The sequence below is a fragment of the Colossoma macropomum genome, unplaced genomic scaffold, assembly GCF_904425465.1.
Source record: "Colossoma macropomum unplaced genomic scaffold, Colossoma_macropomum, whole genome shotgun sequence".
Taxonomy (NCBI): domain Eukaryota; kingdom Metazoa; phylum Chordata; class Actinopteri; order Characiformes; family Serrasalmidae; genus Colossoma; species Colossoma macropomum.
The window spans coordinates 4,120,068-4,135,864 of NW_023494800.1; the positions used below are offsets into that span (position 1 = coordinate 4,120,068).

A 15,797-nucleotide genomic window follows, 5' to 3' on the forward strand; every position below is an offset into this window, starting at 1 on the left:
AACATGGGACCCCCCAAAATGGGGTTATTTCACACACTGTCTCTGGTTATGATTGTAGTAAAATGTAGGATCACCTCAGAGACCTAGCAGATAAAACCAGGAAACATTCTTCAACTCTCAGCAGACATGAAGAGAACACTCCCATTCACTATAAACCGCACTGAAATCACTTACACTTGAATTGAGCCTTTAAGAATATAGATTTTACCCAAAGCCAGTAAGAACAGGAAGAGGAACAAGTTGTAATTATATGTCACTTTTTAAAGAGCACTGATCGGCCTGATTGAAAGATTTTGTTCATGCCCATGAATGAATATTACTCTGGTGTATTCTAAAGTCACCCTCTTAAAAACTGAGGGTAAAAGATAACGCTCTTTTCCAGAAGTACAGCCAGATTGCATCACTAACAGAAAAGAAAAAAAAACATGGACAAGAAAACAGTGTTGATGTGCATCTCTGAATCTCATAAATTAAGAGATAAAAAAAAATCAAATTCAATTTAACATAAACAGTTATATACAATAAAAAAATTGATTTATTCTACTTTATTGGTATTTTACTTTTTTTAATCAGAAAACATCATTTTTTTTGTTCATCTGTTCATCTTTGTGCAAAAATAACAGTCTTTCACATGAATCATGCAATGAGTCTCTGCTCTGAGTTCTGAGTATTTCATGTTGTAGGACATTTAAATAAAACGCCATCCTTGTTTAATCTATTTGTGTGTCCAGTTGACTGAAACAAGAGCGTCCAGGTCATCTAGAGTCCTCTTCTCATTTTCCTAAACTGTGGATAAAAAAAAACAAAAGAAGAATTGCTGCAAGTGATGCCTCATAACAGATTATTTATGTCAAAAATATTTAACACAGTAAAGTCACACCTGCTGTGCCTAGTTCCACAAATTCACTAAACAAATGTGAGCTACACTGCATATCTGCATATTTTACCCTGTGTACCAAGTTAAGTGTAGTACATACACTGTTAGAAATAAAGGTTCTGCGCAGGTACATTTTTCATTCATCAAGGTACAAACAATGTAAATGTTCCCTCAAAGGTAAAACAGTGGTTTTAATGTCCAATTGTGCACCTTAAATAAGTTTTTTCACATGAAAAGTATGTATTTGTACCTTTTCATAACCTAATGAGCAAAGCGGGGTGTGTGGAGTCAGTACACTTCAATGGATTATGGAACAATTATGTTCCCTGACTAAAGGTACTGACATGTACCCTTGACAGTTTATAACTTTTTTCTGAGAGTGTAGACACTACAGCAGTATGTGGAGTACTCTGTGTCTAAATCTATCATAAGCATTGATGGTAAATGATCTTACTGTATGGCGGTAACCAATCTTTACTGTCGCGTCGTGCAAATTTCACATTTCCTGCCTCAGCTGATTCAGCAGTTTCTTCTTCACCTCTCCCCACTCCTGTGTCCTGGCTCCATTCTCTCACTCCACTTTCTAATTCTCTCTCTCTGGTCCTCACTTCTCTCTCTTGATGGTCCAGTTGTCTTTCTCTGGCCTGCGGTTCCTCACTTGTCTGTCTTATCTGTTGCTCAGGACTGTTGTGCAGTAGCCCCTCTTGAGGCTGAAGATCTTTCAGCTTCTGTTGTAGCTCATTTTCCCTCTCTTTGCTTTTCTCTACCTCTCTTTGAAGTTTATAAGATCTGTCATTTGATTTATTCAGTTCTTTACTTAGGCGTCTCTCATTGCGTCTCAATGCTTCCAGATCTTTCCTTAGTGCACTCTCATTGAGTCTGGAAGCTGCCAGATCTTTCCTTAGTGCAGTTTCACTGAGTCTGGATCCTTCAAGATCCTTTCTTAGTGCACTCTCACTGAGTCTGGATGCTTCCAGCTCTTTGCTCAAGTGCGGCTCAACTAGTTCAAGTGTTTCCAGCTTTTTCCTCAATTCAGTCTCCCTCAGTTGTTGTTCTTCCTTCTGTTCTTGCAGTTCTCATGTCAACTTAAGTTCTCTGGACTGTCTTGCATTTTAGCATGACTCAAAACATGTTTTCATGAGATTTTGAGTGCTGAACAAAGAACTTGCTTTTTCTCTTCTTTGTCATTGTCTCAATTTTCGTCAAATGCTCCTCCACATTTTCATCATTGTTCTCTAAAACATAGAACCTTTCTCCACACATCTGCACACAGTGGTCTGTCAAGGCCTACTTTGGAAGATCCTGTTCATGCACATGGATGAATATCACCATGGTGTATTCTAAAGCTTCTGCTCCAAACACTGAGGTTATTGCTCGTAAAAGATAATGCTCTTGTCTAGTAGCTTGACCAGTTCACATCACTAACAGAAAAGCATGTGGACCAGGAAACAGTATTGAGGTGCAGTTCTGAATCTGAATGTTTGATGAATGTTTGATGGACTCGACTCCATTTGAGAAAATCGAATGTGAATCCAGGTGCTCCATCCAGTAGGACGGGGTTCTGAAGACAGATACCTGCCTTCCTCCAATAGTGCTCTTCATAATGTAACCTTTTAATGGATTAATTGTTTCCTCTCTTTGATGATGTCTGAGTATGGTACTACATGAACAGTTATCAGCAGAATCTCCACCCAGTAACACAAGCCGATTTCGATGATAATTGCTCCTTGTTTGCATAAACCTCAGCTGTAAGATAAAATTTTAAATTTTATAGCAAATTCTGAATTATGATCAAAGATCCTAAATCAGCATTTAATCCAGTAAAGCCTGTGGATTAACATGCCCGTCTTCTCAAAATAAGCATTTAAAATAAATAGAACTTTCAGTAAGCAAAACATCATTTTTTAACAAAATTTCCATATTCAAAAGTCTAAATCCAAATGAATCAGCTCAGTTTTTTAACTGAGATACAATCATTTGATCCGCCGGCTTGTGAAGTTTTCTTTTTGCTTTCCATCTCTTCTCGGAAAAAGACAGAAAGAAAGAATTTTACAAGTTGTGTACTACCAAGCTGCCTTCTTCATGTAGCAGGCAGACCTGTCATTTCCTATGGCTTACATGAATATATGAGAGTATTATACATATGAACACTAAATGCTTCATAAACCATAGTTTGTAGTGCTATCAACACAGACAGGTCTCTTAAGTAGTATTGCTTGTTTTTCTCATTCTTCAAATTTGGACTTTTGACATGCCATTGATTATTACCCTACTTGGGATTTTACTATGACCATTAACTGTAAGACCGTGTTTACACCTGGTCACTTCATGCATCTTAAGTATCAGGATTGTATATGGATGAGGCCAAGCCACAAAAAAATGCAAGTGTAAACGCACCCAAGATACATTTAAATCAGATACAAATCTGATCAATCGAACCGCTTCAGGAGGTGGACTGAGATGCATTTGAGCCACATGTTACAGCAGCATAAACACGTCCATCTCTCCAAGACGTAGTCGACAACCAGAACCCCTCCCAGCACAACCAAAACCCCTCCCAGTACAACTGAAACTCCTTCCAGTACAATCAAAATTCCTCCCCATACAATCAAAACCCCTCCCCATGCAGTACATGGGCATGTGATCTGTGTTTGCGAGGAAGAGAATCATGGAGGACTCACAGGGTCGGGGACCAGATTAAACAAAATCCTTAATAGCAACATGGACAGATACTACTGTGCAAGACAAACTGCAGATGAACAGGCTGAACGGATAAACAGTTGGTAATTAGTTGTCATGTAATGAGCACATTTGCATATATTCCACCCCACACAGCAATCGGATTTCAGTCTGACTAACCAGAGACACTTTTGATTACCAAGAGTAAATGCATGTGGCTAAAATCTTATCAGGATATAATCCAAATACCTATCGCATGAAGTGACCAGGTGTAGACGGGGTCTTTCATCCAAATAAGTCTGTAGTAAGTCTGTGATCACTTATAATTATTTTAATTTATATAAGACTACAGATCCTCTCACTGAAAATAATGGCAAATAAGTCAGGAGAGTCTCAACATTATGGTGACTGGATTTCTGAAATGAAATCTGGGGAAATTTTCAGTTCAGCAGCCAACATGTCATTACAATATCCAATGTTTATATATGAAATAAAAAGGGGGGGCAGTTGAAGTTTCGTGTATTTTGACTATGGTAACTGTTGTACTGTAATAAACTATGGTGAAGGTTGACTGATAAAATTGGGTACTGACTCACTAACTTTGTAAACCATGTCAGAAAATCATGCATTATATTCAGAGACACCTGTGGCTACAGGAAAAAGACCCATGGCAATAGCCCAATAGCCAGACCCTAAACATGCCCCTGGGCAGCTCCAGTTCTGGAGAGACAGAGACGGATGATATCAAAATATGCCATACGTCATGCATGAACGGCTGAAAAAGTGGTGCAGTTTTAAAAAATGATGCACTATTTGTAGCTCGCATGGTAGCAATTCAAGTAGATTGTATGCCTATACAAAACAGATTGCATACGTATCACTTGATAGTATGATTCAAGTCCCATAACTCACCCCTGCTTTAATCCTTGGGTTACCTTGAGTCTGTGAAAAGACGTTTGAGGTGAAGTTGTGGATTCACTTGACACTTGCTAGCTTCTGGTCGAGTTCTACACAGCAGTATTCTCTAAAACATGTGTCAGTAACAAAGGAGACAAATGCAATAAAAATAAAACTAATAGATCAAAGAATAGAAAAGTAAATAATAAAAAGCCAACGTGAATGGAGCCAAAAAGATGCATATACAAATGTGTATACATATGCAGGGTCTGAGGATACATAAACTTGTATTTACAGTATATTACAGGATGATACAAATATTAACAGCTGTGCAAATATGCATTATGATACAAAGGTGTTAGAGTCACAGTATAAAGCACAATAAGAAATAATTGCTAGGTTCAGTTCAAGCTTAAACTGCCACTAATTCAAGTTTAAAGTGTCCACTAATGAGTGCTACAGCTCTGGTGAAAAAGCTGATAGCATGGCTGGTTGTGCTGATTTGAAGGCCTTCTACCAGAGGGAAGTGGCTGGAAGAGGTGATGTCCAGGATGGGAGGGGTCAGCTACAATCTTGCCAGTGTGCTTCATCCCTCTTCTGTTGTAGATGCCGCAAAGGTTTGGCAGACTAAATCCGATGATCGTCCCCTCTGTCCTGATTATGTGCTGGAGTTTGGCTGGTTCTTGTGAAGTGGAGGAACCAAACCAGATGGTTATAGACCATGTGAGTATGGACTTGATGATTGTTGTGTAGAACTGGATCATCAGGCTCTGTGGCAAGTTGAATTCCTTTAGCTGTCTTAGGAAGAGCATCCTCTGCTGTGCTGTCTTGGCTATGGAGAGCATGTTCCTCTCCTACCTAAGGAACATGAGCAACTCCACAGTGGAAACCACAGAGTCACTGATGTTAAGGTGGGATTCAGACAGTCAGGATTTCATAAGTCACAAACCTAAGGAGCCACTCCTGTCCACTGACGGGTGAGGCTTTCCATATCATTAGCATGATTATGACGAGGAACAAGATGTATCAGAGTCAGGTGTAGCTAGCTACGTGTCATATTTTATAGGCAAAGTTTTGTATCTGTTTTCAAAAAGTTACATCTAAGCAATTTTTAGGCAGTAAGGGATTTTTTTTCTTGGAAATAACTTAAAAATATGTAATTGTGATTAACAGGGATGAGTTTTTAGGGGTTTCATTGATGACTGGAGAGGGTCCAGTTAAGTAACTTTATGTTTTTTATCTTGTACACCCCCTCCTGTACCTCTTACATTTGAAGGTTTTCTCATGTCTCTCTCTCTCGTCTTTGTCCTTGAGGTTTGGTAACTGTTCCCTGTTCTAAATAATTCTGTTGGACACGCCACAAACAATGTTAATAACAACAACAAAAAAAAAAACAGAGGTAGGGGCCACACCCCAGGGCAGCCATCTGTGGTGCCATCTTGAAGTCCTGACAACTTTAAAATCTCAGTCAGTTAGCTAGTTAGGTGTTGACTAGTGACTGGCCAGTTGACTTTAGCGACTGATAAATGTAAAATGTCAATAACTGAATTTACTATTCTGACTCATCTGCCTGTAGCCATTGTTATACCACTGGGTTCTGTTTGACTCCTAATCAACCTGATGCTCAAACATTGATGCCTGTATCTCACTAATATTGCCTTTTGCCATAGACGGAGGACGTGCCATCATTTTATAGTTCACTATTAGCATTTTGGCGAGTCATCATAGCCCACTTGGATCACTGAACTGTCATGCAACTGTGAGCATGACTGTAGTAAAATTTGATGTCACCTCAGAGAGCTAGAGGACAAAGCCAGGAAATATTCTTCAACTCTCAGCAGATTGACATTAGCAACCATTCCCATTCACTATAAACTGCACTGAAATCAACTGAAAAACCATCAAAACTACATCTGAATTGAGCCTTCAAGAAAAATTATTTTACCTAATGCCAGTAAGAAGAACAGGAAGAGGAACAAGTTGTAATTATATATCACTTTTTAAAGAGCACTGATCAGCCTTTCTTGGAAGATAATTTTAATGTGCTTGGGAAAACATTACCGTTGTGTATTCTAAAGATACCCTCTCAAACACTATAGGTAAAAGATAACACTCTTTTAGAGAAGCATAACCAGAGAGGTATAACTAGCTTGCATCACTAACAAAAAGAAAAATGTGGACCAGGAAACAGTGTTGATGTGCAGTTCGGAATCTCATAAAATAACAGAATATAATACAGTTTTTACATTCAATTAAAAATAAACAATTATATTAAATAAATAAAATGTGGTCTATTCTTCTGTATTCCTCTTTTACCTTTTCTGTTTCTTTCTTTGTCTGTATATCTTTTGGTAAAGCTAACAGTCTTTCACATGACCCTGTGAGTTCTGAGTGGCCCCTGTTACAGAACATTTTAAAAAGCACCATCTTTGTTCAGGCGTCCAGGTCATCTAGAGTCCTCATCTCATTTTTCTACACTGGATAAATAAACAAAAGAAGAGTTACTTCAGAGAACGTCTCATAATAGATTATTTTTGTCAAAAATATTTAACACAATCTCCCAAAACACAAATACCACAACACCACATTAATGCATTTATTGAACTTTATCCCATTAAACAAATGTGAGCTACATAGCATTTCTATGTACTTTTAACCCTTGTAACATATGAACTGGAATGTGTAGATAATACAGCGGTGTGTGGAACGCTCTGTGCCTAAATCCATCACACATGTTGATGGTAAAAGATCTTACTGTATGGCGGTGTCCACTCTTTGCTGTTGCGTCGTGCAAGTTTCACATCTCCTGCCTCAGCTGATTCAGCTGTTTCTTCTTCACCTCTCCCCACTGCTGTGTCCTGGCTCCATTCCTTCAAACTGCTTCCTAATTCTCTCTCTTTGCTCCTCAGTTCTTTCTCTCTGTGTTCCAGCTGTCTTTCTCTGGCCTGCAGTTCCTCTGTTTTCTGTTTCTTTTGTTTCTCCAGCTCCAGTCTGTCGCGCAGCAGCTCCTCTCGAGCCTGAAGATCTTTCAGCTTCTGTTGTAGCTCTTTTTCCCTCTCTTTATATTCCTTTACTTCTCTTTGAAGTTTATTAGATCTGTCATTTGACTCATATAGTTCCTTCCTTACTGCACTCTCACTGAGTCTGGATCCTTCCAGATCTTTTCTTAGCGCACTCTCACTGAATCTGGATCCTTCCAGATCTTTTCTTAGCGCACTCTCACTGAGTCTGGAAGCTTCCAGATCTTTTCTAAGTGCACTCTCATTGAGTCTGGATGCTTCTCTTAGTGCACTCTCATTGAGTCTGGAGCCTTCCAGATCCTTTCTTAGTGCACTCTCACTGAGTCTGGAAGCTTCCAGCTCTTTTCTCAAGTCCTGCTCAAGTGTTTCCAGCTTTCTCCTCAGTTCAGTCTCTTTCAGTTGTTGCTCTGCCTTCATTTCTTCTATCAGCTTATGTTCTCTGCACTGTTGAGCATGAAGTCTTGTTCTTTCCCATGAATCAAAACATGTTTTCATAAGATTTTCATATAAGAGCTGAATAAAGAACCTGCTTTGTTTCTTCTGTGTCATTGTCTTAATTTTCATGAAAAGCTCCTCCACATTTTCATCGTTGTTCTCCAGAAAGAAAAATCTTTCTCCACACATCTGCACACAGCGGTCCTTCAAGGCATCCATTGGATGGTGCTGTTCGTGTGCATGAATGAACATCACCATGGTGTACTCTAAAGCTTCTGCTCCGAACACTGAGGTTATTGCTCGTAACAGATAATGCTCCTTTCCAGTAGTATGACCAGCTCGCATCACTAACAGAAAAGCATGTGGACCAGGAAACAGTGTTGACGTGCAGCTCTGAATCTCATGTCTGATGGACTCGACTCCGTTTGAGAAAATCAAATGTGAATCCAGGTGCTCCATCCAGTATGATGGGGTTCTGAAGACAGATACCTGCCTTCCTCCAACGGTCCTCTCTATAAAGTTACCTTTCAGTGGATTAATTGTTTCCTCTCTCTGATAAAGTCTGAGTATTGTGCTACATGCATAACTGTTATCAGCAGAATCTCCACCCAGAACCACAAGCCTGAGATCTGTTTCGGGTTGCGCTGATGGCTCTTTTTGTGCATAAACTTCAGCTGTAAGAAAGAGATGAAACTTTACATTTTATAGCACATTTTGAATTGACAAATGATCAAAGATCGTAAATCAGCTTTTTATCCAGTGAGGCCTATGGATTGATATGCCCGTCTTCTCAAAATAAACATTTATAATAAATGAAATATTCATTAAGTGAAACATAATTTTTGTACTTAATTCCCATATTCAAAGGTCTAAATCAGAATGAATCAGCTCAGTTTTTAGAGATACTCACAATCATTTGATGCACTGGCTTGCAAAGTTTCCCTTTTGCTTTCCATCTCTTCTCAGAAAAAGAAAGAAAGAAAGAAAGTTGTGTACTACTGAGCTGCCTTCTTCATGTAGCAGGCAGAACTGTCATTTCCTATGGCTTACATGAATATATCAGAGAATTATACATACATTACTATGAACATTAACTGAAAGATCGTGGTAACACTTAGTCACTTCATGCGTCTTGAGTATCAGGATTGTATCTGGATGAGGCCAAGCTGCATAAAAATGCAAGTGTAAACTCAAGACATTTAAAACAGATACAAATCTGATCACTCAGACCACTTCAGGAGGTGGACTGAGATGCATTTAAGCCACGTGGTATAACAGTTTAAACACATCTGTCGCTCCAAGACACATTCAACAACCAAAACTCCCCCCATACAGCCAAAACCCCTCCCAATACAACCCAAACCCCTCTTAGTATAGCCAAAACCCCTCATAGTACAACCAAAACTCCCCCCAGTAAAATCAAAACTCCTTCTAGTCCAGCCAAAATTCCTTCCAGTACAGTCAAAACTCCTTCCAGTACAATCAAAACTCCTCCCAGTACTACCAAAACACCTCCTAGTACAATCAAAACCCCTCCTAGTACAATCAAAACTCCTCCCACTACAACCAAAAGCCCTCCTAGTACAACCAAAAGCCCTCCTAGTACAACCAAAACACCTCCTAATACAATCACAACTCCTCCCACTACAACCAAAACACCTCCCAGTATTATCAAAACCCCTCCCAGTAAAACCAAAACTCCTCCCCATGCAGTACGTCACTGTACATGTGATCTGTGTCTGCAAGAAGGATATACATAGAGAAGGCAAATGGTTGGGGACCGAATTAAACAAAATGCTTAATAGCGATATGAACAAACACGACTGTGCAAGATAAACTGCAGATGAAGAGGCTGAACAGATTTGCATATTTCATGCCACACAGCAATTGGATTTCAGTCTGACTAACAGGAGACACATTTGATGACCTAGTGTAAATGCACGTGGCTAAAATCTTATCAGGATACAATCCAAATACTAGTCACATGAAGTAACCAGGTGAAAATGGAGTCCAAATAAGTCTTCAGTTGTGATCACTTATAATTATTTTAATTTATGTAAGACTACAGATCCTCTCACTGAAAATAATGGCGAATAAGTCGGGAGAGTCTCAACATTAAGGTGACTAGATTTCTGAAATGAAAACTGGGGAAATTTCCAGTTTAGCAGCCAATATATCATTAAAATATCCACTGTTTTATCAATAAAATAAAACAGGGGAACAGTTCCAATTTCATGTGTTTTGACTATGGTAACTGTTATATTGTAATAAACTATGGTGAAGGCAGACTGATAAAATTGGGTAGTAGCTCAGTAACTTTGTAAACCGTGTCAGAAAATCATACATCATATTCATATTAAATACTTTGGCAGTACAAAGAGACCTGTGGCTACAGGAAAAAGAACCATGAACTGAATTCAGAGCATTAGATGAGAGTGAACACTAATCTCTGTAGCACTTTGGCCCGGAAGGTCCCCAGTTTGACGTGCCTGCTAAAACTAGGCGAGCATATGGTGGAGGCGGTTAGTAGATAGCAGCAACAGCTCCCTCTGTTGGCTAAAACAAGCACAACACCAGGTGCTCTGCTGCCAGGTATTTCTTAGGACTTTCTTGTATGTTTTAATTCACAGTTAAAAACATTATCATTTCTGGGGTCAGCCACCAAAAAACAGAGACTGAAGAAAACCGGGAAGTCTTGTCACCCCGCTCAACATAAATAAATATCTTAGGATGAAGATTGAACACATACTTAAATTTGCAGCATTTAAGGTAAAAACAGGCCGCAGAGAATTTTTTTCTATTTCAGGTAAATGGGCTAAATGTAAGTTGTTGTGTTCTGCAACTTTTCTACAAATCTGTACTGCAGTGTCTTTTGGTCTGATGTGTTTGGTCTGATATACTTGGGAACATAGGACTATATGGACAGTTCTACTAAATTAGTGAGGCTAAAACAGAAACAAAAATAAAAAATTAAATATTCAGACCTTAGATATTGTCACAGTGTCTCCCCCTCTGGGGAGACTCTTTGGATCTGCCAAGTCTGGAATGGCTCATTCCAGCTCCTGCTATTCCATGGCTCCACCCCTCCATCACTGTACACACTTGCAGATAGTCATGAACTCACTGACTCCCCTACATATACTCCTTTTTTTGGCCCTGTGTTTTGCAAAGTCTGTATTACAAAATTGAGTCCTGAGCTGTGGGTCCTTTGTGCAGTTTTTTGTGTATTTGACCCTTGCTTTCTTTCCTAATTATTGTTAATGGATTTGCCTTGTACCTGGTTTCACCAAGGGGGAGGGGGGCTTCTGTCATGTCAGAGACCACCAGCCACTGAAATACTGATTTGTTTCCATGCTTACTATTTACCTATTTCACTTGTGTCTAGTCTGTGTTCTTTACTTTCCCTTTATAAAGGCTGATTTTGCTCTAAGTCGCTCGTCAGCATGTTTCTACTGCATACGCCATTTAGCCAGTACTGAATTCTTTGACCTTTGCCTTATTTTTCTGAATTATGTTTGACTTTTGGCCTTTCTTGTGGACGGACTATATATTATAGATAATTTAATAATTATATAATGTATTACAGATCCCACTGGCTTGTCAAAGTCAGACATATTACATGTCCATGAAATAAAAAACATTAAAAAGACTCACTGTGCTCTACATCCATGTCTAGCTTCTGGTCTTCTGTATCCATATTTGGTTCTGCAGAGGAAATACATAAAGAGTAAACTTCCACTTGATCGTACTCTGGAAATTATTGAACACCAAAACAGATATTGGTCAGATAAACATATACAAAAGAGCTGTAAATGTGTATTATGTAAAAAAAAAAGTTCAAACTGACAGTAAAAACAACACTAGATAATAATAATAATAATAATAATAATAATAATAATAATAATAATGCAATGAAAATAGAATAATAAGATTGACTGTAATCTCCAACATGACTTGGCTTACACAGTACTGACCAAATGTATTGGGACCTAAAATGTTATTTCTGTCATAATAACAGTTATGACTAACAGGTTATAAAAAAATGACTGAAAAAAACTACATATGAACTTAAAATGATAAATGAAGGCCTTGCTAATTAGCTGATGAGCTAAATCAGGTGTGTTTAATGAGGTAGTGTGCTGAAATCTTCAGTGCTTTGGCTCGCCAGGACTGAAGCTTGACACCTGTGGTCTAGAACACCTTGAAAGTTCCCCACTGGTCATAAAATTATCAGAATTTACTAGCCAGCTAGTACTAGCTTTTCACTCTAATTTTTCCACCACCGACTGAGACAATCTCTGTTATTGATTTTCAGACTCTGTTTAGTTGACAGATTTTATTATTGTTGGCATGTTTGAGAATTTACTCACAAACGCAGTCATGCTTTTCCTTCAGAGAACGGCCACGTCCTTACAGCTGATTTTACCCAAACAGTGAACCATCTGTTTTCATACATACCCTGGTTTCTGTTTAGCCAGTTTACAGCTGTCACTGAAATTTATCTTTGCATAGTCAACTGTTTAAAATATCTTACGCATTATAGCATTAATTAGACTTGATAGGTCACTTACAAACAATTTTCTAGCTTCCAAAAATAACTGGACCTTCTTTGAAGGCCTTGAAGGTTACAAAATATTGGAATGTACAAGGTCGTCAGGCAAATTTTTCAGAAGAGTTGAGATTACTTACCTTTTGTTTGTTGTCTCTGCATTATTATCTCAAATAAGTAAACACTGCACTTCTATAAAACCTCAAAGAAATGATTAAAATGTATTAACTGTAAACAAACGAAACAAATTAAAACTTTTCTTCATTTTTTTACCGAGAGAGCAGCCAGAGATGAGAAGCAGAGCAGAAGAGGAAGTAAGAGAGAAACTAGCCAAAGGATCAGCAGAAGAGTGTACCTCAGGGTCATGTGGTGTATTTTTAGTTGGGTAAGCAGGACACTGCTTGTCTCATGATTTTATGATTTGTATGTTTGTTTTCTGTCTGTCTATCCTGACTGTTTAATTAACAGTAAAGTTGACAATTTGCATTGAAAAGTGTCGGACTGCTTGGAAAAATACAGTTCAGAAGAATAACCTTCAGATCTACTGCACTCACAACATGCCTTTTAAATGGTTAATATCTCTTGTATGGCTTATATTAAGAGCCACCTGTATGTCACCATGACGTTGAAGCCTATGGCTGGTGGTGACCTCCCCCACAGGTTTGCTAATAAAAGGCATGGGTTCAAATGAAAGGTGCTATGTTTAGTCAGTTACAAACAGGCACTAATAACGAACTGAAGGCTTGGAGCAATGATGATAGCAATGGGTGCTGAGCAGTGATTGGAGGGCTGAGAAAATACGGCAGAGTTTGATGGAGAGTGGAATGATTTTTAGTGGCTATAATACAGTGAAAGCCCCCACTTAAAACAAATCAAATTTCATTATCTTAAAATATAAGGCTTAATAAATATTCCATCCCCTTTTGATTAAGTAGGTCTGTGATACCTGTGGCTCCACCCTGAGTAGGATAATTAATGAATTCATTCATTTTTCACATTATCAGATTGATGATATTTCGACTCATTAAAAAAGATACATGAAAAAAAATCCTCCTAAAACTACTAAGGATCCAGTGTCATCATAAATAGGTAAGATCATGACTTTATTAAAATAATATTAAAATGGAATACTCTTCCTCAATTACACTCTACAAAATTAACCAACAGCATTGTTGGACTTACAAACTGAAATTATGTCTACATTAAGTAAATTAATTGTGTCTTCTTTAAGTAACTGGTTTATGTATAATTGGTAAAAAATAATGAAAGCAGTATTTCAGTGAATGAAAACTGTTTATTTTTATCCAAAGATAATTTCCTTCCAATCAAACTCAAATAAATTATACTGAAATGTTTGGATATTCTTCCATCAACTAATTCATTTTATGTTGAGGTAACAAAGCCAGTGTATACCGACTTTGATTAAATGGAAATATGTGGCATAATTGAACTAAGTTTATACAACAACTTATTTTCCAGTTTTCCAACAGAAAAATATTGTATTATTCAATTCAAAGTACTTGTTACAAGTCTCCTTTTTTTCTTGACAATCAGATTAGCTCCCACTCATTTTATTATCACTATTTATAATTGAAAGATCTAATCACATTTAAATCAGTTTTGCCCATTAGTCTTTACGCCACACTGGTGGCCTGCATTGCTGAGGAAGATGAGGAGCAGTAATGCAGGGTGTTGCTGCAGGACAGAGACTCAGTGAGGGATAATACTGCGCAGTACAGCTTTTATGACAAGATCACAGTATACAAGTATGACGAGTTATCTAAGGATGTCACACCACACCTAACCAACAGGTGGCACCAAAGCATTAGTACTGTGAGAGAAACTGGACATTCCTAGATGTGGCTCTGAGGTTTGACCTCGCTGAGATCATCAGTTTATGTAGCTCACTTCTGCCTCATCATACTGCATTAAAAAGCCACAGTAACTTTGAAACTCTGCTCTGTCTTTATGCTTACTGTGTGCTGGAGCTTCTGTGAGAATTTTGGCTCAACATAATAATCTGGTAATATTGTGGTAACAAGTTGCACCAACAAAAATTACATGGTAATGTTGTAGTTGTTACTATATTGTAGTCAACAGTTGGTAGTAAAATGGAAAGATAATGGTAACAAACTCTGATTACTAGTAAAATAATAGTAATAACTAATTTAAATAAAATGTTAGTTTTTCAATACGTGCAAAATTATGAATTAGTAACTATTACAGTAAAACTAAACAGTCACTGTAAGTAATTATAGGAACATGGTGTTCAGCTCTTACAGCACAATGTCTGCATAATCAAAGTATCCCTCTGATTCTCTCAAATGCTTGGAGGGTTTATGTAAAATTAGGGTTATCAATGCAAAAATAATAAAGTAGTTGTGTTGTATCAGAGCTGTAAAATACAGGGTGTCCCAAAAAATTGACATGTCCTGGCAAACGAAATTAAATAGACTTTCTTGTATTGTTCATGTTGAACAATACAAGATTTATTTATCAAAATTTGAACAAGAAATTCAGAGAGATCTAGATTTTATAACCGATTTCACAGCTTCACAAATGTAATCTCTTCCAATACTGGTGGTCGTCCAGATCCCTTTGTCCTGCACAGACAGCCTTCCTCTTTGAATTTTTTGTGCCATGTCCAAATCTGCTTTCCAGTTGGTGCATTTTTTATTGAATTTTCTTGAAAATGCTCGCTGCACACTCTTGTTTGACTGTGTTCGAGCATATTCTAACACACTATTTGCCTTTTCATTTCTAGTGACCGTCATTCTTCAACCTGAAAAAAAAAAAAAACATAAAAAATTAAACTTGGTTAGTTTTTACACATTTTGTTAAAATTTGAGATCATTTGAGGGAGGGTTGGCTGTTATTAGACTACAAAATTATGTCAATTTTTTCGGGACACCCTGTACTAATTCACTTGTTCTTGCTTTGATTCTTGTCTGTTATGTATTTAAATTGTCAGCAGACATGGTGTGATGTTACAGACTGTGATTACAGTGAAACTCACTTTTGTGCCTTGCCAACTACTAGGCCAAGACACAGAAATCAAAGCATGGAAGACAAGCATCAAGACCCTTCTCTGTCCTGGGGCCCGGGTGGTGGAACGAACTTCCACTGGCTGTCCGAACAGCAGACTCTCTGGCGGTCTTCAAACGCAAGCTGAAGACCCATCTCTTTTTGAAGCGCTTAAGCGAACACTGACCTAAGTATTGATTGGAATGCATTGTATTGCGCTTATGCTATGTTTAACTGTGTATTTTTCTTTCTAGGTATTAGTCTGGCAGTATCTGAGCTCGGAGGCAGTTCAGACGCCAAGCTATTTGTGCTAGCC

General features: G+C 38.1%; 1 protein-coding gene across 2 annotated transcripts; it reads right to left on the bottom strand.

Moving 5' to 3' along the window:
• Positions 1-288: 288 nt before the first annotated feature.
• On the bottom strand, positions 289-14,407 carry LOC118820348 (GTPase IMAP family member 4-like). Of its 2 annotated transcripts, XR_005008252.1 has the most exons (7): positions 12,598-14,407; positions 11,563-11,613; positions 8,819-8,866; positions 7,209-8,582; positions 6,770-6,930; positions 1,332-2,623; positions 289-786 (listed from the first exon to the last, which is right to left on the bottom strand). XR_005008252.1 is itself a non-coding variant. In XM_036588652.1 (5 exons), exons 1-5 carry the CDS (start codon positions 12,617-12,619, stop codon positions 6,926-6,928), a joined length of 1,500 nt encoding a protein of 499 aa, XP_036444545.1. In that variant the 5' UTR covers positions 12,620-14,407; the 3' UTR covers positions 2,683-6,925. The 2 variants fall into 2 exon arrangements, 1 of the variants encoding a protein (XP_036444545.1); XM_036588652.1 differs by lacking the exons at positions 289-786; positions 1,332-2,623 and having other exon boundaries at positions 2,683-6,930.
• Between the last annotated feature and the right edge of the window lie 1,390 nt (positions 14,408-15,797).

Excerpts from the sequence above, each read along its gene's own strand:
- LOC118820348 (XM_036588652.1), bottom strand. The coding sequence starts at position 12,619 with ATGCAGAGACAACAAACAAAAG. Across the intron at positions 11,614-12,597 it reads GCAGAGACAACAAACAAAAG|AACCAAATATGGATACAGAA; the intron begins GTAAGTAATCTC and ends TTTCCTCTGCAG. Across the intron at positions 8,583-8,818 it reads AGCCAGTGCATCAAATGATT|CTGAAGTTTATGCACAAAAA; the intron begins GTGAGTATCTCT and ends TCTTTCTTACAG.